At 41.5% G+C, this 24,890-nt stretch overlaps 1 protein-coding gene across 1 annotated transcript in view; it reads right to left on the minus strand.

Moving 5' to 3' along the window:
* Nucleotides 1-24,890, minus strand: part of LOC307074392 (gamma-aminobutyric acid receptor subunit gamma-3-like) — a gene marked incomplete at its 3' end in the record, with an annotated part of 122,391 nt that overhangs the window by 25,619 nt on the left and 71,882 nt on the right. Inside the window, exons 4-6 of the mRNA XM_079734540.1 lie at nt 22,878-23,009; nt 17,184-17,266; nt 12,729-12,866 (exon numbers count right to left, since the gene is read on the minus strand). Of these exons, the coding sequence (XP_079590666.1) occupies nt 12,729-12,866; nt 17,184-17,266; nt 22,878-23,009 (353 nt within the window). The remainder of the gene's footprint in view (nt 1-12,728; nt 12,867-17,183; nt 17,267-22,877; nt 23,010-24,890) is intronic.

Consider the following 24,890-nt stretch of genomic DNA (forward strand, 5'->3'; position numbering starts at 1 on the left):
CTACATAATCACATGCACACACTGCCATAAACTACATCGGGGAAACAAAACATACTATGATCATCCGACTAAAACAACCCCTCCGCAACATCAAACACCAGCACCTACAAACCATTCTGGTCAAACATTTCGCACAACACCCCGTCACCCACCTCACCATCATTGGATTAGAGTCAGACCCCAGATGGACCACCCAACAACTCAGACACATAGAACACCAATGGATCCCCCGTAGCATAGCATACATTCACCATAACCAGCATACACCCATCACCTAATACATATCTACTACACCCACTCTATACACCCATTTTATACACATCCATTACACTTCCATCATCCACTATCCATATCACATTCACCTTACACATCTACCATACACCCACTACACATTCATCATTCATAATACACTTGTGACACATTCATTACACGTGCAACCACCACATACACTCCCCAACTATCACACACCCACACTACAACCACCAGCTATTACACATTTATTACACATCACTCTTTCACATTACATCGATTTATCTCTTACACCTACTATACTTTTCGTCTACCATCCCCATACATCTTAAACCTATTACACCTCTTACACATCCATCATTCACAATACACCTATTACAGATTCATCACCCATTACATATTCATTACACCCATTCCTCATTCACAACACACACAACCACCATCAAGTACACATTCATTACACATCCATTCTACACATACATCCACCAGTTACCACCCCGTACACATTCATCCTACAAGTATTTACATTCATCACACATTTCACCCACACCTAGACCTCACCTCACACACGGTACAATAGGCCAGTTACAACTGCAACCACAAAGTCCTCCCCAATCGTCACCCATTTCACCTAACCCAAAACCTTTTGCGCTGTGGACCAACGTAGTTATACTACATTCTGGTGTGAGACTGGGTTTAAGGGACGTGGTTAGTATCAGTTTTTGAGGGGGTCTGCTGCAAAAATCAGAAAAAATGTTTTGTTTTTTTTATTGTTGTTTCGACCAATCCATAACTAGAGTGTGCACTGCGCCGCCCTTCTGAAGTCGAAAAAAATCTCCAGATTGAAATGCATTGGTTTAATATTGAACTAATTAAATATCACAATATATATATATATATAAATAAATATAAATATAAAATGATTTAGTTATAATATTATAAGTAGACCATTGTAGCTTGTATTCAATTATCGATATAACAAGATCTGTATGCAAGAGCGTGCACTGCGCAGCCCGCCCCCCCTTCTGAAGTCGAAAACAATCTCCAGATTGAAATGCATTGGTTTAATATTGAATTAATTAAACATTAAAATACATATTATATATATATATCTAAATATACAATTATTTAGTTATAATATTATAAGTAGACCATGTAGCTTTTATTCAATTATCGTTATAACAAGATCTGTATGCTAGAGCATGCTAGAGGAGGTCTGCTTCAAAAATGCAAAAATGGAAACATAATTGTCTGAGAAACACACGTTCTGTGGAGCACATCTGAAAAACGCTCCCATTCAAAATGCATTGGCTTACATTTCGTTCTGTGTAGCACGAAAACATCGGCGAAACGCTCCCGTTTAGAATGCATTGGTTTACATTTCGTTCTGTCTAGCACGAAGAGGGCTCTGGGACACAATTCTATAGATTAACGTTTGTGCGCATGAGCACGAAATCCCGTGGTACCGGGTTGAAGGAATAGGAGACAGAGCTTACATGATGAAGGAGAAACAACATATGGATTTTTCCATCACACATCATGTGTGGACCAGAGCTGTTCTCAGCATTTCTGAGACCTATGCAAGTGTGTAAGTAGTCCTTGCTTTTGCCAATGCTTTGGACTTCTCCTTGCAGGGATCTCAGAGAGACACAGGGCGAACTCCCATCTGAGGACTTGTGAGGCCTTGGATTATTGTATGTCTGTTGTTTGTTTGTTGTATGGTATTCTAGGTTTATTACTTAAATATATTACCCTAATTATTCTAAGTTCGGATGACTCTGTATTCTTAAACAGTTTGCACAGAAATGTTTGATGTGGGCAGGGCCGCCGCTCCCCATACGCAGTGTACGCGAAGCGTGTAGGGCCCTAGGTACCTGGCGGGGGCCCCCAAAATGAAGGTTGCTAAAAACAAATCATAATAATTATTACATTATTACATTACAAAAAAATGGTAACACTTTTTATATTCAGGTACACATATTTGCCATTAACTAGGTGCTTATTAATATGCCTATTAGTAACATACTGGCCCTTTATTAGTACTTATTAGACACATTTTAATACCTTATTCTGTATAACCTTATTTTACCCTTACTTGTCCATTAACTAAGATTTCACCCAATATAACCTAATTATTGTTTAATTACTGTTAAAAAAGACATTATTGGATATGAGTAACGATGCTAATATCCAAGGCATCATTGGGGCCTTGTAAAGGGGAAATAGTACAAGAACATTCATTCCCTCTTAATTACTCTGCATTAGGATAGTCAATTCTTATGGAATAGAATACAAAACTTCAAGTGGTAATATTACCTGAATTAACTATTAAATCAGAAAACAAAAAAAGATAAACATTTGACAGATACATTTATCTCTGACTTAATCAAAGTAATTTAACTGAGACTTCTGCATCATAAAAAAAAGAACGAAATATGTAAATTTATTTCAGACAGGATATTTTTTTCGTATATCATGGAAAAGCATTCACAGTGGTCCATGTCTGGGGTGGTTACCACGCCATTTTTGGTGCATTGCACACGAAATATCTAAACTCTTCGTTTGCTTCTTCAACTGCCTGGCTGTGTCCGCGCCCGCCAGAACGACAGGGGAACTGAAGTAGATACTATGATAATTGGATACGCTAGAGATAGTAGGTGGCTAGTAAACACAGACTGGTGGATAGTCATGTCGATCACTGGAGTGTCATAGTTGGAATTCCGTGCTTTTTTCTGTGTTTTTTCCCCCTTCCTATCAAGTGATTAAACAAGGATAGATAGCAGGTGAAATCAAGGCGAGGCAACTTAAAAAGAAGAAGAAAAAAGATCTTGGGATCCACCTTATTCCACAACTGTTCTATTTCCCATGATTCATAGTGGCCCGCCGGTTTTCCATTTCCGGTCGAGTGCTGTTTACAAAGCACACTAGCACATTTGCACCGCTAGCATATATATTATATATAACATTATATATAACATTAGGTCAAAATGGCAAGTGGAGCCCAAACTCACCCTCTCACTAAACTACAACCAGCTACGTATTCTCGGTAGTGCCCCAAAGAAGCCATGAAGTTTAACAGGTGGTTAAGGAAAAAAGGGCTGCTCCGAAAATCAATCACACACACACACACACACACACACACACACACACACACACACACACACACACAATGATATATTTTGGAATACTTTATCCAGATGTAAACATGCCACTGGATGCCTTAATTATGTTGCAAAGATATTGTGTCAGTCTGTAGTGTAGCCTACTATATTATTATTCCATTTGATCTAGTTATCATTATGATGGGGGAGAGTAAGGCCCATTTTAAGAAATGACATTATTCCTGTGCTGCTCTTCATTAAGATACATTCTGTAGAAAACACTTGAAATGTTGTGCCTTGATTTATTCCCTAATCTTTAATACTATGATTACAGCAACATTCACTTCTTTATTAAGGTTGTCATTGACTTGGTGTTATTGTTTCAGTACTTCATTACATATTCATGAAATAACAATAACAATGACTGGTTATGTGCATTTCAGTACAACAGAGGACGGGCAAGCAACCAGAGTTCCTGGGTGTTTGGAATGTTTGGCATCAAGGAAGACAGGAGGAGACCTGTTTTCAGGATAATGTCTCACCGCTCAGCCATCTCCGTCATCTCCTCTCCATCATAAATAAGCACATTCGTCAAGGAAGCTCCATCATTTCAGATAGATGGAGATCATACCGCCGTCTTCATGATGAAGGTTACAATCATCTAACTGTTAACCATAGAGAATGTTTTGTTGATCCAATTACAGGTGCACATACACAAAACCTGGAGCGATCTTTGGGGAGTGTGAAAATCCACTATATGGAGACTTAGAGGAAACAGTACACAAAATATGCTGAAAGATCACTTAGATGTTATTGAGTGGACCTACTGGCGTGGTAACCACCACAGACCTGGACTACTGGAAATGCTTTTCCATGACATGAAAAAAATATCCGGTCTGCAACAAATTTCGGTCTTATTTTTACGACAAAGAAGTCTCAGTTAAATTAATTTGATTAAGTCAGAGATAAATGTTAAGTATTTATCATTTTTGTTTGCTGATTTAATGGATTGTAAGCACCTCTGTGTTGTAACTGGCATTGATGCACAAGCCTAGAGTTATGTAATGCTTAAAATGATATAATTGACCTGGGGTCCTGGTTTTGTCTTTGTACGTTGTTTTGGTTCAGTGCAGTAACCTGAATGCCATTTTGAGTCTTTTCTGTATGGCTTGACTGTTTGCTATTCAAAATAAATAAACCTGCATTTGTGATAACTTGGCTGTAATGACTTAACTAAATGTGAAGAGTTTGCAACTTTAGAATAGGGAAGATGTTTGGGTTAATAAGGGTCAAAGCATTTGTGAGTTGAATATAAACAAGACCCCACTTTAGAATAGGGAACATATTGAGTTAACAAGACTTAATTAATAGTTAATACAGGTAATATTATCACTTGTAGTTTTGCGTTGTATTCCATAAGAATAGACTATACTAATTCAGAATAATAAAGAGGGAACGACTGTTCTTGGGCTATTGCCCCTTTACAAAGCCCAAATTTTACCTTAGTTATTAGCATTGTTACTCATATCCAATAAAGGCTTTATTTGCAGTTATTAAACAATAATTAGCTTATATTGGGCGAAATCTTAATTAATGGAGTAAGAAGGGGAGAATAAGGTTAAAAAGAATAAGGCATTAATGTGTGTCTAATAATTACTAATAAAGGGCCATGGGCATATTAATAAGCAACTAGTTAATGGTGAATATTAGTTATGAAAAAAACATCTACGGTCAACAACAGGACAAGAACGCTTAAGTGGCACATAGGGTGTCTTATGATGACTTGATTAGCGATTTCGCTGCCAGGAAAAGTCGTTTGTAAAGCTACCTGCGGCTTCTGAGAATGCACACGCAATTTAGTATTGCACACTATCCAACAGTTACAGTTCTGCATAGTGTAAGGAAAATATTTTGATTAGGACAATACTGCACTTTCAGGTAATTTTTGGTTGTGTGAAAAATAGTTGGTTGTGTGTGTTTGTTTTGATGATTTCCTTTCATACCTTATTCATGTGCATAATTATATTTGTTCATCTTTGCAGCCTGCATTTGTTATTATATTGTAATGCTGCTGTTAAGAAAGTTATATATTTTATATTATAACTCATATATTACATATATTGATGACAGGGGGGGGGGGGCTCCCTGACCAATTTATTACCAGTTATGCTTTTAGGGCCTCCAAAAGCTTAGCAGCGGCCCTGGACATGGGCCAAATACCCACCACAGGAGAAATGAGAAAGAGGAGATGGGGGGAGAAAGGGCCAATCCACAAGAGCCAGCAACTCATCAGTGGTTGTGTGGGGGGAATAAATAACCAAAGGAAGGGAAAACGAATAGATCAAAAGATGGTCAGGAAAACAATGAGAGTGAACTAGGCGCCAGCAAACTCAAATTTAAAGATTACACACACACACACACGCAGACACACACAAAGAGGCATCTACAATGAAGTGAGGCCAAAAAAGGGAATTAAAGGAGAGCTAATAAAATATATTGCATAAGGTGAAGAAGGCTTATGGAAGGTAACTATGGACACGGTGAAGGGGCTCTGAGTGGAGCCGCCACATTAACTAGAAACATCCAAACCAATTGTCCGCAACCTTGTTGATCCTTGTTTAATGGCACTTGTGTGAGACACCTCATTAAGACAGGAGAGGACCTCAATGTGGGCCGAAGATTCACATCCCTTCATGTTTTAGCGGTGGGGTGGAATTAAAATTCAAGGGTAGGATGGGATTTTTTGTTATTTTATTTTGTGAGACACAGGGTTCAGGGTTTTCCATGCGATAAACAGGGTTTACCGCATGGGACCGCAACAGTCAGTAGTTCAAGGAGAAGGTTGCCTATCGTTTTTCGCTTAAATAGGACTGTGGTTTGATCATTGCAGAGGTGCCTCATCGGAGCATGGGATGTATTTATAAAAACAAGTAACTTGATATATGGAGGCCTACATGTCACATTTGGGTTCACCGTACGTACAGTTAGAATAAACGGTCAAACGGACTGACTGAAAGTAGCAATTTTCCTTCACTGTGGTGACTCGAGTTACTACACAATTAGTGCCTCATTCCCACAATCATGCAGTAAATAACATTTTTGTACACGCTGGCACATACACTTTGAAGTATCAAAGGGGGGACATTTGTTCCGTTTCAGAACAGGTTTCCGATGTTTAATCCATAATTAGCCTATGACAGAGCTCCGCTGGAACGTTCACCATGGATACATCCAATCTCTTTTGGATACAAAGAGGTTGAATTGGTTCCCCCCTTGTCATGTAAAAAGTCATTTAAATAAATACAAATGATCATTAGGATGAATTTATAATAGGCTAGTGTTATCCCAACTCGCTGGGGATTCTTTCAATTTATTTCCGGAGCTTTTGAGTTTCATATTTATTCATGTCACAAAATAAATTAAAGGAGTTTAACTTCTTCCTGACGAATAATACAAACATAATAAAATTAATACATAGGTTGTTTTACACTTTGGGTTTTAGATTGCACAAGGGGGATGGGTTCATGAATCATTGGCCCAGTGTTGAGTTCATCAGATGGCACATTAGACGAAGCCAACTGCCATCTCGGAGAAAAAAGTAAAATGGCTCCCATGACCTCAGCAACTCTCGAACTGATAAGATGTTAGCTAAAATGCTAGCTGAGGTGTTATATTAGATGCTAGTAGATAAGGGCAGACAAGGGGTGTGTAGGGAAAGGAACAGAAATAGAAAAAATGGAAATAGAGGAAAGAAAGAAAGAGAAATGAGACGTGCAGCACTTTTCCAAGATTGTTAAAACCAGTAAATTTCCAAAATAACCAGTAAAGGTATTTTTGGATTAGCTAATTGGCGGTATGCTCAGCTAAAGAGCTGGGCCAAATCAAATTACAAAGAAAATAGGTAGTGAGAAGAAAGGCAAATACATGCATATCATTTAATGATTTAATTAATGGGTTTGTTTATTAGATTTATTTTCCCTCTTGCAGTCACCTCAGCAGAAAATGACTAGTGAATTTGTGCTTGGGTCTGGAGATTGAACACAGAGATAATACATAAGGTCAGTGTGCGAAATACGGGGGGGTCCGGGGGGGCTCGACCCCCCCGATTGACCCATGAGCCCCCCTGAAAGCCTCAAAAGCAAATTTGAGGGGGGTCTCAAATTTTGTCCAAAAAAAATAAAAAAAATATTTTATATATATATTAATGGTCACTTTAATGTTTTATGCTCACCATGTATTCAGAATTCAAAACATTTATTCACAACTAATGTGCTATTTTTTGCCAAGCGGAGCCAGCCAGTCCTGTGCTCTATGCAAATTAGCCATGCGCGCCAAACAGAATAAAGACTTATGTTGAGTTACACTAAAAATGGCTAGCAAGCGAAAGCGCGTGAATGTATCACTCACACACTTTGGATTCACATCCAAAAAGGTGGCACTCAGAGATAAAGAGGAGCCTAAAGACGATGCTAGTACAGCTAGCACAGTGGCAAGAACAGAGGATCCTCTCCCACCCGGCTTCCCAGAAGAAGAACAACGTGAAGTTGAGGCTAAGTGCTCCGAAGATGCAGCAGGTGCTGCGGTAACTTTACCTACTACTGCTGCTAGCACAAGTGACTTGCCGGCTGGTTGGACACTGAAGCAGGTGGGCGAATGGAAAGATCGCAACGCTTGGCTTGACATTAAGGCAGGAAAATTGGGGTGTTTAGTGTGTAGAATTGCAAAAACGTTGCTACTGTCAGAAAAGGGACCGGGTGTACACCTCGCAGAAGAATGGATCAACGGTGATGTTACGAGCTCTGAGGCAAAGAGGCTACGGAAGAAAATATACAAACACAGGGACAGCCAGGCCCACACAAGGTCAGTAGAAATAGCGCAGATGAAAGGGAAAGACACCCTCCCGAACACGTTCATTGACATACAATCCGAGTTACTCAAGACAACCACAGTCTCGTTCAGAACAGCTTACACCGTGGCAAAAGAAAGGCTATCCTACAAAAAGCTCAACCCACTAATGACAATGCAGGAGCTAAATGGAGCCGAAGTTGGTAATATCCACAAATCTGACCATGCATGCGCAGAAATAATCAGTCACGTTGCCAAGGAAATGCGCCGCAAATTTGTCTGCAGTGTGAAAGAAATGGATTCACGGGTGTCAATCACAATTGACGAAAGCACCATTCATGGCAGGGCCTATCTAATACTCTACGTAAGATGTGATGTCAGCGGCAAGGGGAATGTACAGAATGTTTTCCTGGATCTAGTGGAACTTACAGATGGGGTCGATGCTGAATCCATTTTTAACTCGATGATGGCGAGTCTACTTAAAGCGGGAATGGATGATGAATTTTTGAAGACGCACCTGATAAGCATTGCCACCGATGGAGCTGCGGTGCTGACAGGAAAAGCCAGTGGGCTTGTCGTTAGACTTAAGGAAAAGTTTTCGAACGTGCAGTCTGTTCACTGCCGGGCGCATAGATTAGAACTGGCTGTCAAAGATGCTCTTAAAGAAGTGGCTGGCACTAATCAGTTTGAGTTCTTTATTTCAAAGTTATACTCCCTTTACAATCAGTCAACCAGGAACGCCAGATTGCTTAGAGAAGCAGCGGCCGAGCTCGACATGGAAATACTGAAAATAGGTCAAATATTCTCCATCAGATGGGTTGCCAGTAGCTTTAAAACAGTTAAGGCAGTATGGAAAGATTTCCCCGCACTAGCACACCATTTCAAAACAGCCAGTGAGGACACATCACGCAATGATCTTGAAAGGCAAAAATATAAGGGACTTCTGAAGCACCTTGCTAACTCAGGATTTGTGGAAGATTTGGCTGCCATGAAAGACATCCTGTGTGAACTCCAGGGCCTGTCTCTCAAGCTGCAAAAAAAGAGAAATGTCACTTGTGGATTCAAGTCTCGCCATCGAACAAACTATTAATGTTTTGGCGACCATGAAGACATCTGGTGGGGGTAAATCAACCAAGAAGGCCGAACAGTCCGTCTCATCTATCCTTTTTAAGGGCGCAGAGCTGAGTGAAGGCAGGGCGAAAATAAACAGGTCTCGGTTTTATGAATCAGTGATTGCGTCTCTAACTAAGCGATTACCGGAGTCAAATTTGGTCATGATGCTCAAAGCTCTTGACAAGCGTTTTTGGCCAAGAGAGCAGGAGGACCTGCTTTTGCATGGCGAACCAGAAGTACACAGCCTGGCGAAAGCACTTGGATTACCAACCAGGGAGGCCGTGGAGCAGTTTCGAGACTGGAAATTACAGGGCACTGCACCGGGGAAAACATTGGAAAGTATGCGCATAGCAAGTCGCACGTATCTCCCCACGTCAGCTGAGTGCGAACAAGGCTTTTCCGCAGTTAATAACACGGACCACCAGACGCGCAACAGGTTGCGCGAAGACAGCCTGTCTTCACTCCTGTTTGTGGACCTCAACGGACCTCCTCTGGACAAATTCGACCCAGTTCCGTTTGTCAGAAGCTGGATTAAAGCAGGACATCGCCTGTCTTCTTCCTGGAAACCTGGACGGCAACCACAAGAAGTTGAGCCAAGGCATCTTTGGTCTATTTTAACTTAACTTAAGGTGAGAGAGAGAGAGAGAGAGAGAGAGAGAGAGAGAGAGAGAGAGAGAGAGAGAGAGAGAGAGAGAGAGAGAGCCCGCCGTGGTGCTTTTTGTGGGCTGTCTGTCAGCATCCGCCGTGGTGCTTTTTTCCATTTGAGCGATGGGCCTGTTTTCACGGTTAGACGAATGTGCTTTGTGTAGGCCTACGTATGTGTTCAATGACGTATCTGTCTGATCATATTTGCTGTAGATGGATGGTTAAATAATGTCACACTATCGGTCATACACTGCAGGCTCTCATTTGCAAGTGCACGGATTGCGTGCCAGTCTCCGATTTATTCAGCGGCATTTATTCAGTTGATTTCTCTGTAAGTGCGCCAGATTGGTGCCAAATATTGTTGTGTCTGCATTTTAATGCACTACTTTGCCTCTTGTTATGAAACGTGTATCCAAACAACTTTAGCCAATGCAACCTCCTATGTCAGTGTTGCTATGAATACTTTGTCGGATTATCAAAAAGTGTTAGTGTGTGATGTCATGTAGGCTATAGACTGATTGTCTTGGCTCGCATTCATACAATATTGTAATGATAGGCCTACTGCATACTGACAACATTTATATCGGTATTGGGACCCCCCCCGAATATGGACGGGTATTTCGCACACTGCATAAGGTCATGTGTGGTGCAAGAGTGGAGGGGCAAGTCTGCTCACCCCAGCCCCAAAAAGGGATGCCTCCAGGAATTAATTACATACAAGAATGCAAATTTCCTTCGGAAATGCAAATACAGTGCTAGAAAGCGGCAGAAAACCAACTAACATTTTTCTCAGCTTTGGCTTTTTTTTTTCCCCTCAAGACTGACAAATTTGTTGTTCCCAATCATGAATCCTGCAAGATTTTGCAGAATCAGGCCTCCACAACCAAAATTAATAGAGTGTAGCATATAAACAAAGAGATGTGGTGTCAGAGTTGGGGATCGGGCCCGGATCTGCAAATCCACAGTTCTACTCTAAACCCAGTGAACAAAAGGGAAGGGTATCGACTCAAGTGCAGAGAGGGTTAACTGAAGTGTTGTTTATATCAAAGTCTTTGGGCAAAAACACAGAAGATCACAAAATTCCAAAGTGAGGGCAAAATCCAAAAAGGGCAAAAAGTCCAACAGAGAAGGCAAAAGGTATACTCAAAAACAGGTAAATCTTCACCAAAAAGACAAAAGTTCAAAACGTCATACCAGAGGGGCAAATCCAAGTGGGTAGTCCAGAGAGCAGGCAAGCGGTCAAGACACAGAGAATCAATAGTAATGTTCTATACAAGACTTGGGTCAGAGTACAAATGTGGCACACCAAAGACTAAGCATTGCACATAGGCAAAAGCAGAGCTTAAATACATGGCTTGATTGGTCATGTGACAGGAGCAACAAGACACAGGTGACAGGAGTAATTAGCAATGCAAGAAAACAGAAAATACTTAAATAACACATGCACGGCCACTAGATGCCTCCAAATTCCAAAGTGTAAAAAACATTATTCAAAACCATGACATGTGGTGTCAACCCCTAATTTGGGCCCCACTGGTCCGAACTGGGCATCAACATCAGATGAATTACTTACATTAACACTGTCAGTAAAGTTTTACAATAAGGTTCCTTCATAAGCTATTGATACATAGCCGTAAGAATTTACAGCTGGTTACTGACCAGTCTATAAGAAATGTCCTCAGCATCAAATTGAATTCCTTAACTAACTAATAATTTGACATGTTGCAACTTTAATTTTAATATACTAATATGAATAGTACCTAATATCATTATGGTAACTTCAACCTATAGCACTTAAAGCCCTATTTGCGTGTCGTCTACTCAAAAATACAGATGCCTAGGAGTTTTAAACTTTGAGCGTTGAGCCAGCTCATATTATACAGTTCAGACCGTGATCCATATGCTCTGATGAGCATATGGCACCAAAAATAATCTGAAAAAAAATTAACAGGTGGGACACATGCAGCTGGTAAACAAGGTTAAACTGAGGCTGATAAAGCCGCTTTATCCTCTGGTCAATGAACGCCTCACTAAAGGGACCCTTAACAACATGCCGTCATCTTCTTTGAACTGATTCTTTGAGAAGACATTCGGAACCCTTGTGTAGGCAAAATTGTCTCGGCAAATGTGGGGTCGGGTTATTACTGTTGGACACCTGTTTGTTTTACTACACTAAATATTTTCTACACCTCTCAGCCACCAACTCCGCAAAGCAACCAAACAAAATGCCAGAAATGCGTCCCGCCCACATTGTACAAGACCTTACCCCCAGTGTCGGAGCTCAGAGGAGATAGGGAGAGAGGAGCAGTGGAGAGTTTAATAATTAAACTTCCCTTTGAATCATTAATCCTAGTGATTTATGTCAAACGTGCAAAAAAAAAAAAAAAGAACAAAAGGAACCCATTTGCAGTTCTAGCCATAGGGAATATTCCACGGCTCTTAGCTCGGGGTGAAATGTTTACCCAATGGGCTGGGAGGGTGGGCGTCATGGTAACATCTCTACTAGGGCAACGGGCATTCTAAAACGTGGTTCAGCAGCCTATCTCTGCCCTCGCTCTTTCAAGTGTTTTAGAACATGTTTATCTTAATGTGTTCTCAGTCTTAAGTCTTAACTTTTGAAAGATTTTTTAAGAATGTATGGTGCAGTAGTTAAATTTGTCAAACTGTACAGACGTTTTTTTAACATTTTGTCATTACTTAATTTCTTAATTTCTATATTTTGGGTCCAAACAAGGCTAAGAGGTTTCGATAGTCGTAAAACGCCCCCCGACTCACCAGCCGTTGTCTTCAGGACGCCGCTAGTGTTCCTCAGGCCCATGAAGTCGAACTGGTAGAGCCGCCAGTTCTTCTGGTCTGACGTCTCCACTGAGTTGCGCCGCCACTTGTATACAATCTCATCTCGCGGATAGCCATCTGGACGGCAGACAGAAAGAGAGGAGGGGGATGGCAAATATCCCCAGTTCAATTTTTTTGCAAATGCTGTTGTCTGGGTTTTATACCCGCCATCTGCCGCTTGGCTCCAGCCATCTCCTTGTTAGCGGTCCAAGTAATTTAAGCGAGCATAATAATGGTCGCCCGGAGCGGCAGGCCTGTGTCTGTCCTGTGGAAGGATTCCTTTTGTGGAAAGGTCTTTTAATATTTATTATATTTTACATTATCCAGCTAATTAGGAAGGAAGGAAGAAAGGAAGGAAGGGTTCTTTATGAAACCTAGTCCCTTGGTCTGTACTTCCTGCCTTGCACAACCTGTAACTAAAATCTCAAAAAAAGGAGCACAAAACTCTATATTAGCAGATACAGTCTTGATTGATTTGTTTGCATGAAGCCACAGGTAAAATCATAAATTTACTACAATAAGGAAACGATCCCATATTCGGGTGGTTTCAGACCTACTGGATGACATGCATCTCCGTCGGAAGCCGATGGCAAGACTGTTGAATGCTATCGAGTGACTGTCATAACAGAGAATCTGTGAACCTGGTTTTAGTAAAGAGAGGGCTAATCTTACTACTATAATAGCAGGCCTGTCGCACCAGTTACTCAAATTGGTCATGTGCGTATGTGCCAAGCAGCCACATACACGCCGCATACACACACCGCACACACACACACATGCGCACGAACATACACGGAAACACACACACACATGCACACACACACACACAAGCACGCGCACACACCGCAGGTCAAGACAAAGGAAGTGACGCAAACACACGCACACGCACACACCACAGTGACACTCGCCCAGGTAAGACGTTATGTTTTTAAACATGATGGGTCCGCCATCGACACACACGCAGGTAAGAACACACACGCACACACCGGAGCGACACACTCGCCCAGGTAAGACGTTATGTTTTTAAACATAACGGCTCCGCGGTCGACAAACTCTCCCAGGTAAGACGTTCTGTCTATAGACTGTAGAAATTGCGATAAAAGGAGGGAACAGACGATTTCTCACCTCAACAAGCAACGTTAGGTTGTTTTGTCATATCAAAAACGTTAAATTCAAACATCGCGCCCACCGGCATATCAACACACAAGTCACGTGATCTTAAAGAGACAGTGTCCCTATAACGCAACGAAAACATTTCAATAACACAGTATGGTGAATTATGTCTATAGATTCCATCACAAGACTACACTTTGTTGCTCAAATGTAATATTACTCTCTTCCTTGAGCCCCCCGAAACGTCTTTACACTTTGTTGCTCAAACTTAATATTACTCTTCTCCTTGAGCCTCCCGAAATGTCTTGCAATATTGATATCCCCCTTCCCCCCTGTGGACTATTTTAGTTGTTTAATTTTTCTTATGTTTTGTCTGCATGCTATGTGTGACTGTAGGCTACTGCTGCCTGTCTTGGCCAGGACACTGGAAGAGATGTTTAATCTAAATGATGATTATTATTTTCAACTAACCAATAGTAGTTGCCTTGCATTTTAAAATGTCAATGCACTTTTCAGCCCTGAATAACAGTAAAAGCTATTTAATAATTGATTTGCATGCATAGCATACTACACTTTCCATTGAACAATTACCCTTGTTACCATAAATTGACTAATTTTATAATGTAATCAAATGCTCACACACTAGCTGCTTTCAGACACACGTGTAAGTCCCGATATTCTCCTGATGGGCCGTATGTGTGAACAACATATCCTGACATTTGTACCCTGAAAATCTCCTGAATAATACTACCCCTGAGGTAGTATTTTCTCCGCATGGAATGTAAATTACCTTATATGTGAATGAGGAGTAGAAAGTCTGTATTTCTCACACCACTTCACTGGGCGTGTTGATGACGCTTCTGCTTGTCATTGAGTGGCCCCCTAAATGATAATCAGCCTGATGCCTTTTGTTCGTATTATATTATGCTCAGAAATTTGTTACATTATCGACTGCGGTTTCCACATTATTGCTATGGATTTATTTACAACTAGAGTTGGAGAAAACTCTGGTTATGCTAATAGCTCACTCATCTGGAAGAGTGGCTGTCGATAACTAATGGAGTAACTTGAATGAGCCTGACCTGAAAGAATCACTTGTTTTTTTAGGGTTAAACGGTCCCTTGGCCAGCACCACAAATTAAATATTTTCCTCTTTCTATTCTCCTTCTGTTTTTCTTTAGTTTGTTTAACCTACGGACTGAATCCAAATTGTACATAATATCAAAATGTAAGTCTTTAATATACACAGACACTCAGTGTGTGTGTCTGTGTGTGAATTGGTCAAATTTAATGAGATCTTGTGTGGACACATTATTTTGTTTGGACAATCAAAATGAAAGACACATGGAAAGTGACCACGAAATCTCTCAGACTCAACAAAACTACAACCAATGTTATATTGCATGAAATGATCATAGAATATTGGTAGTTTTGACTATGCAGACAAAACATCTGCATTATCAGATGACATTATCCAAATCCCACCTGTGAGTTGTCGCACCTGAACCACACAAAAATCAATTTCTGCTCATTCAATTTGTTTGTCTTTGCATTTGTGTGTGTGTGACTCTGTACAGACACAGTGTGTGTGTGGGTGTGTCTGTTTGCGTGCGTGCGTGCGTGCGTGTGTGTGTGGCAAACGCACACTCACACACCCAGAAAAACCCAGACACACACACACAAAATGTGTGAGCTGTTATGTATCCGGAGTGTTGTGGAAAAGCTAGCTGCTCAAACATCTGCCATGGCCCCCCACGGGATTACAAGCTAACGTTAGCCTAAAAGGCTGTTGCTAATCGCAATGACTTGCTTTTAAAGTACAACTTGGTGCAAATATGTTTCTTCAAACAATTCCATGGCCGTATCCAGCTAGCGGTGAGGTACGGTTCGGTGCAGTACAGTGCGGTTCGGATTGGGACAGCTTGGTTAGGCTAAATCTGGCTTGTGTTTCCACCATCAACAGTACTCTTATGGTAGGGCGGGGTTTAAGCCGGATGGTGATAGCCGCGGCAGCTACGTAAGCATCGTGACATCATAGCAGCGTGACACAGTGTAGCCTGCTAATAAATGCAATGAAAAGAAGAACACGACACATTAAACAAAGAACAACAATGTAGGACTTCCAAGAAAGACGGCAAACTTTTGCAAGACATTTTATTCAGAAAACTAAGCTTTTGCTGTTTGTTTGTTTTTTATCCTCCTGTCGCACGAAGTGACAATACTGTCAGCCAATCAACGGACAGCATGTGTAGCTCTACTTTTTCAGTACCCTTTCAGATAGCTTGCTAACCCAACGGAGGAGTACCGAAAAATAGGTACGGCTCAGCATGCTTATTTTGGGACCCTTCCCATCTTTTGAAGGTGGAAACGCGAACCTTGCTGAACCATTCCACACCGAACCATACCGCGACACTCAGTGGAAACACGCCATAAGACCCTAACTCCTTAACCAGAGAATTGCCTTCCTTTTGTTTTCCGAGGGAGTCACGCAAAAGTAATCCAAAAACTATATATCAAAAATGGTCATAAAGAAAATGTCAATTGAGATGTTAACAGAGAGCTGAATAAGGGCTTTAATAAAGCCTTTCATGGCTACCTATGACTTATCGCTTTTAGGGATTTCTTAAAATGTTTTAGCAATTAGTCTGTAATTGTGGGTTTGTGCTGTGAGCCGAAACAGTCAACAAACAAAAAACACTTCACAAAACGCACACTATCCCCATCACACGGATCAGAACAGCTGGTTGCTATAGCAACAATAAAAATGGGGGCCGCTGGTTCAGGCAATGAGGCAATCAGGGAATACGTCAGCGACGACCGCACTGTGAACATTGTAACGATAATCTGAGCGATTACGACACATCATAATATAATGTTAAGCTCCAGGACTCCGACTCAATGAATGGAGAGGGGGGATGATGTGGGTCCTTTCTAATTGAATTGACTGAAGAGAGAGCAAGAGAGACCCAAAGAGAGAGTGAGGAGTGGAAGAAGTGTAGCAGCCCTCCCCCTGCCCGCCGCCGCAATTAAATAGCGGGCGGTCGCTTGGTTCCCCTTGGTTGGTAGACAGAGAGACCGAAGAGGGGTGGTGTGCAGTGCGGCCGGAAGTGGAGAGAGGTGGGCTAGGGGGTGGTGGAGAATACTGTTTTATCATCAGATAAAAGCCTGCGTTTCAACGCTGTCAGACGCCTTCAGTCATTGTGAGCCTCTCCCAAACCTTCATTGACCGATATCGTCTGACCAACACCAGTGTGTGTGTGTTAACATATCGGCAATACTCACAGCTGGAGAACACCAGGGGACAGGAATGTTCGTCCATTGGGAAATTATGGAGCTGCAGCTGGCATTCTGCATTGATAGTCATCCTGTACACAAACACACACACAGACACACACACACACACACACACACACACACACACAAACACACATGCACATGCACGCGGACACGCACACACACAACCACAATTACAGAAAGGCAGGAATTGGAGAGAATAAGTAAAAACTGAACCGGCATCATCAACAGCATTATTATCATCATCATCATCCTCATCATCATAATTATTATCATCTTCATCTTCCTCAGCATTACTATCCTCATCATCAGTATTATTATAATCAGCCTTATCATCATCATCATCATCATCATCATCATAACTAGCATTATCATCATCATCATCATAACTAGCATTATCATCATCATCATTATCGTCATCATCATCCTCATCATTAATATCAGCATCCTCATCATCATTATCCTCATTCCCAGGGGGTTGGGTAACGCCCGGTTGCGGTGCTGGAGGAGTGGAGTTTATTCTGAATATCACATCAACAGATGGTTCTACATGGCCTGGCAACGACGGACCATTTCCCCAATGCCTATTAGTCTGGAACCTCTCTTTTATTAACTAGATAGACCTACAACCAATCAGAGCAACGTTTGACACAAATCAGCTGCATCCATCCATCCATTTATCAAAAAGCCTCTCGGGTGCTCCAATAAGGCATCACACTGTACAGGGATTAAACACACCCCCTATGAAATAAACAGTTGTGATTGCTGATGCTTATGCAAGTAAAACCTGAGCTAGCAGATTCCTCTGGTTCCCAGACTAGGCCATAATAGGTGCAGGCATGACATGTGTAACGCGTGGATTACTGAACAGCGGCAAAATAAATATATAGACGTGTTTAAACACCTCACTGCTACTTCAGGAATATGTAGTAACATAAACATTGTTTAAATACAGAAAGGATAATCCATTACGGCAATTTCACTTTTCCTTTTTCGCTCAGGGAATTTTCTAAAACTTTGTTCCAAAGACAGTAGCCCAATCCACGAGTCAACAGAGAGAGAGAGAGAGAGAGAGAGAGAGAGAGAGAGAGAGAGATGCAATTCTCCACTTAGACCCCGGGTGCCCACACAAGGCACACAGACCGAAGGGATCAGCGCAAAAGAAAACCTGCTAAAACATTTATCATGTGGAAGATTAAACAAGCCAGAGAGCTTCTCCGACTTTTCTCTGCTTAGTATCATTTTGTCAACCGGTTAGGGTTATGTGGGGAGGAGGATGAGGATGAGGTTTGAACCCACACCATCTCCCTTCCATTTGGGATTGGTGACAGCGGGATTTAATGGGCCGCTGCACCCGTTTTCCGATGTACGCTACTCGATGATGAACGGGACAAGAACGGAAACTTTCCAGTCAGCGATATGTGACAAGATGATCCGTTGCCAGCTGTCCACTGGTGGGACACGTGACAAACGCATCCACACAAGATGATACATACTCACACAGACATACACATATTCGAAGGCCGACGCTGACCCACAAGAAACACAGGAATGACCTTGAAATACACGCATTTCGGTGATGTCACTTGGTTTAAAACCAACTGAGGCACCAGACTAACTTCATAAATGTTTTCTCTCATCCCAATTCGGTGCATTCAAGTGAAAGGAAAAGCAACATCAACTCTTCTTTGGTTCCTGCTTCATTTTCCCTTTAGGCCGGTGAAGTTCCAAAGTTTCCCTTTTGAAGGTCTCATTAATTAGGGGTCCTACGAATGACGTAGGAACCCTATATTATTTTTAACCTGACTTTTTGGCTCCAGAAGTTATACAAATTGGCAGGCTTGTAGAACTCGTAAAATTAGTAAGGGAATCAAAAGATGGGCAAGATTAACACATAGGTGGCGCTATAACAAGGCCTTAGAGTTCAGGAATTCAGGAAATAGAGAACAGGCTACCATTACAAATAAGAAGGTGCAATATGCATGCACCATTTGTCATGATGAACAACTTTCATATTGCAACCAGTCAGATCATTTAGACTTCATGCAATGGGTACAACTCGACCAAACACCCACACGTAAACTGCTTTGGTACCGAAAGTGGTAAAAGCTGCAAACTCGTCACACATGTACCAAGCAACCATGGGATTATATGGTGTGAAACTCATTCTCCGATGTTTAAACTGCACTAACATTGCGTCAAAAACACATATGCTCAGTCTTTGAATATGACTATTAAGGGTGGATTCCATAGTATACCCATGCCACATTTCAAGTCTATGTCTGAAATTAGGTGCATTCATTTGAAGCCCTTCTGAACCGCGGCCTCTCTACAATGCAGGCTGGGCCTTAATGAGCTACACACATAATTTTGCAAACGTCCGTTTGAAAGTGGATTTTGAAACAGTATGCTTTAGAAACATGGTTGGTGATTGTTTTGATATGTTAACTTCCGGTTATCCAGCTTTTAAGGCAAAGCCATTTTACCATATCGACCAAGCTCACCATACCTCCATGTACGGAAGACTTCTATTTCTCAAAATATACTCCAACCTGCCCTTGCCAGTCTACATGTCCATGTAGTGTAGTGGTATTGCATCGGACTTATGACCATTGGATGGTTCACGTCCAACCTCAACCAACTATTCTGTGAGCCATCACATCACAAAATGTTTCCCATCATGTATTCATTAGGTCAGGGGTTGCCAAAGTGGGGGTCGCGGGACGCCGAGGGGTGGGTCGCGGAATGATTTCCATGAATCAAACTATAAAAAAATTAATAATAAAATTAATTTGGAAAAAATAAAATACAGAAAAATTCAGCCATAGTTGTAAAAATTATGAAACATGGTAGTTAAAATTAAAATAAAACTACAGATTTTCCTCCTGAGGTGATTACGACAAATTAACGATAGCATCATTTGCAGGTGTCAGGTCACTTTACGGCTCCACAGTAAACATCACAAAGTGGACCAGTAGATTTTCTCTGAACTAGCTCATTGATGATTTTTTGATGATTTTTCAAAATGAAACGTTGGTTAATACCGAGCAAAGAAAAGACAGAGAGGCCAGCGGAGGAGGCAGAGAGGCCAGCGGAGGAGGCAGAGAAGCCAGCGGAGGAGGCAGAGAACCTAGCGGAGAGGGCAGAGAAGTTAGCGGAGAGGGCAGAGAGGTCAGCGGAGGAGGCAGAGAAGCCAGCGGAGAGGGTAGCAGAGGAGAGCGGAGAATCGCCTTGGCCATCGACCTCTGGGGCGGGAAGAGGTGCCCGCCATAAGGGGGTCCATAAGCAGTCGGATCAGCCTTCCTCCAAGTGTCGCAAGTATCGAGAGGAATATTTACAGTATGGATTCACATGTGTCGTTGTCAACGAAATAGAACATCCCCAATGTGAAGTGTGTACAGAGGTGCTTGCAGGTGAGAGCCGAAAGCCTGAAAAATGCTCAGACACATGAAAATTAAGCCCCCCTCTCTTGCCGCTAAACCGCTTGATATTTTTCGGCAGAAAGGAGAAAGAGTTGCAAGGCCAAAAGAAAATCCTAATTAACCAAACAACAATCCCAACCAAAGCTCAAAGGGCTTCATATGAGGTGGCATATTTAATTGCACAGGCAAAAAAGCCACACACAATCGGGGAAACACTAATAAAACCAGCTGCCATCGCTATGAGTCGCGCAATGCATGGGCATAAACTGGCCCGTGAGCTGGAATCAGTGCCGCTGTCTGACGGGACCATTTCCCGGCGCATCAGCGATATGGCCCAGGACATAAAGAGTCAGCTGATTGACAGAGTGAAGAAAGGGAAATATGCTTTACAGTTAGACGAATCCACGGATGTATCAAACTGTGCCCAGCTGCTTGTATTCGTTAGATATAGTTTTGATGGAAAACTTAACGAGGACCTGCTATTTTGCGCCCCGCTGGAGGGAACATGCACAGGCGAGGACATTTTCACAAAACTTGACAACAAACTGAAAGAAGAGGGACTGTCTTGAGATGAATGCATCGGTGTGTGTACAGACGGTGCTGCAGCAATGCTGGGGAAAAAGAAAGGACTTAAAGCAAGAGTCTTACAAGTGGCGCCCCACATAAAATTCACGCACTGGACTTAACCTGTCATTGCAAGGTAAAAACACAAGCATCATGTCAATGAGTGATAAAATCTGCGCATTCAAGAGAAAAGTGGATCGCTGGACTGCACGAGTTGAAATGGGCAGGATTGACATGTTTAATGAGCTCGACGAATTCATGGAAGAAAATTATCTGAGTGTTCACATTGTGAAGACGTCTATAACTACCCACCTTCAAGCCCTCCTGGAACACTTTGACAAGTATTTCCCTGAGGAAACAGCTCCGGAACAATATGACTGGATAAAATCACCATTCACTGTAACCACCGCGAGTCATCTGTCTACCGGCATGGAGGACGCACTGATTGAGCTGTCATGTGACCGCACTTTAAAGACAGATTTTAATTCCAAGATGCTGGCTGAGTTCTGGATTTCAGTCAAGAGGGAATATCCACAGCTGTCCAAGGCCACGATGGACGTACTGACGCCGTTTGGCTCCACATACCTGTGCGAAAAAACTTTCTCTGCACTTACATATATTAAAAATAAATACAGATCACGTCTAAATGTGGAGGATGATTTCCGTGTGGCCGTCTCCACAATTTAACCGAGAATGGACTTGCTGTGTTCCGCTCACAGTGCTCATCCATCTCATTAGATGAGATTAACGCTGAAACATAGTTGCCAGCAACAATGTATACATGTTTACAACAGTTTGTGGATATGACCCTGACTGAGATATTCTTCTGTTCAAATGGAAATGAAAGTAATGTTTCAAAGTTAAGTTTGCACATGACGGCAATACTGTGCTACAATACTATACATACGGCAATACTATACATGGATATTATTTTGACTGAGGTATTCTGCTTTTTATCAAACAGTAAATTTCTATATGTAAAATCATAACAGGCTGCTCTGTTCTTTTGTGTTGTCGTTAAGCCCGTGTTTGGATAAGCCTAGTGCGTATGGCCTGTGGGCACATTTTATTTTATTTTTTCAGTTACATCTGGGGATAGTGGGGGTCGCCAGTCTCTGGCACCGTTATTTTGGAGGTCGCGGGTTGAAAAGTTTGGGAACCCCTGCATTAGGCCATCACCATACTCATACAGTCATATGGTCAGTCATACAGTAGGTTGCTCCCAACTATATTTTTTATAGATTCTTTTTTTTTATAAAGCCTGAAACATGAGCTAATAAATAAACACAAAAAAGGTCAATCAAATACCTTGTTAAACTCAACTTATTTTAAAATTACAAAATGATAGATTTAGTTTCTATTACAAATGAAGGTCTGAAATAAAAAGAATAAACCATTCCATTCTTTTTTTGTTAATTTTCTCTACCTTTTGAATTCACTAATATGAATCCAGGTTTTAACCTTCATTTTCTCGTTTGTTTTATTTCTGCAGCTGAAGGCAATGGGCATGTAGGTAACCCAGCCAAAGCACCCTGTTAAAATGAGCCGTTATATAACTGGTGTAAGCTCCAAATCCTTTGTACCCTTTCTACATCTGGATGAATTATGCAAGTAAAAGCCACTTTTATCTTTATTATAGTTTAATTATTTTTATTTAAATGTAATTATCGTTTTTTATCACTGGTATATTTTGTACCTCAGAGTGTAGAGGATCTTTCCGTTGTTCCAGATCCGCAGCAGCTGATTGGGTGTTGTTATCCAGTGGGAGTCTGCGTTTTTGGAATTCCTGAAGATGGTGTCAGGAAGCCAGATCAACCCCACCATGTTGCTGTTTGGAGACAACGTTAGCGGGGGACATGGAAAAGGGAAACGAGAAATTACCAGTTCATTTAACACACACATTCAACAGGTTTATTTCTTCATGTTAATTTTTTTTGGTCTAGGTTTTGCCCCCAGATTAAACATTTTCTTTTAAGGTCAAATTAAACCACTTGCTTTGCTTCCAGTGTGTAAACAAATATCAAAATTACTTCCTTGCTTCCTTTAGGCTACGTTTACATACGCGTTTAGACTAGCGTTTTCGGGAGGAAATCTGCACGCATACGGTGACGCAAAAGTGTGTGGATTTCGATTGGGTATGCATGTCAGGCGGCTAGGTGGTGCTGTGATACACCATCACACAACACCACCATGTCTGAGCGCATGTGTAGAATCTTCCTTCTTCTCTTATCTGCGCCGTGAAAACCAAAACATAATTACAGATCCTTCTCTGTTCAGTAATACTAGCTGTACATATCCTGTACATTTCGTGGAAAGACTCCTGTAAGTTTATTCGAGCTGCCAGAGCAGCTTGACGGTCCGACGCATGGAAATAATACAACATGTTTGTTTATTTCCCTGTTCTGGCGCTGTATGTGACGTAAACGCGTGCGCGACGTGAGCAGATCTGAGCAGAGTTTTGCGTCTTGGCAGTGTAGACAGAAACGCTACGGCGGAGCGTATTCAAGTTTTCCACTCTGGAGGGTGGTTTCAGATTTTTGCGTTTTTAGGCCCCAAAAACGCTGTCACCGTCTAAACGAAAGGCACTGCCGATAAAATATTTTGTTGTTTTTACCCGCAAGCGTCCTCGTGTAAACAGGGCCTTAATTCCTACCGTTTTTACTTCAAGGGCCCCAATTGTACCACCAGGTGTGAGGCTGATTAGTCGTTACCTCTGGGTGGCAATGACTCTTTCACTTTGGATGTCGCCAATGGATAGGATAAAAAGATAACTTTAAGCTTTTTCGACCTTTTACCCATCAGTTGGGGTCTAGGCGACTAATGTGGAAGACATAAAAATCAAACGTAATGTGTAATTTTGTCAGACAAAAGTACTTTCAGAGGATGTAGGGCTATATAATTTGTTTTCAAACTGTCATACCTTCCATTTCACCGGGGTATAAGGTATATGATAAACAAAGCAGAGCTTCTTCTGAAAGCAGTCTTTGTATGTGTTTATATGTATGAGATTGTCATGCCTACAATTCCGTGTGTCAAGTATGCAATTTGCAATGTGCAAAAAAAGTCTTACTTGGTTTACAATACATGAGGTCCATATAATAGTTTATAGATAGGAACCGTCATTTAATCTTTAATATATATAGTATATCTGCTTTACAGCTGCACCAGAACTCAACTGGCTTCTCAGAGTTCACTAAGAGTTAGCGGGATACACTTTAAAACAGCATTTTTAATGGTATTTCCATTGTTAACGCTTTTAAACCTGAAATGTATCCGGTTTGATTGTGCTTTAGTTTGGATACTGTTTAGGGAAGAATACTCTGTGATACCTGTGATCACGTTTTTACTCCCCCGCCTTAGAGTGGTCATTATTGTTCCTTATTACACGTCTCTTCTTAATGCTGTGGAATGCCCCGTCACTTGCACAGGCCTTCCCAACTTCCAGCGGTCAGCTTTTTTTTTTTTGCCTCTGATTCACGTCTTTCGTAGCACTCAGCAAGTAGTCCGGTAACTTATCAACCCCAGCATATTCGGTTGCTAAGCGACATCAACGTCTTTGGCAAACTATTTTTTTCTTCTGATCAACACTATGAATGGCAACAAATAAATCGTAAAAGACACACTGTGTGAAGTATTTTTTTGTTTTAGTTTTTGCAAGTAGCCTTGTAATAAGCGGGATAATGTATAGAACGCCGGCATCGAAAAATAA

The sequence above is a fragment of the Pollachius pollachius genome (genome assembly GCF_949987615.1).
Source record: "Pollachius pollachius genome assembly, chromosome: 4".
Taxonomy (NCBI): domain Eukaryota; kingdom Metazoa; phylum Chordata; class Actinopteri; order Gadiformes; family Gadidae; genus Pollachius; species Pollachius pollachius.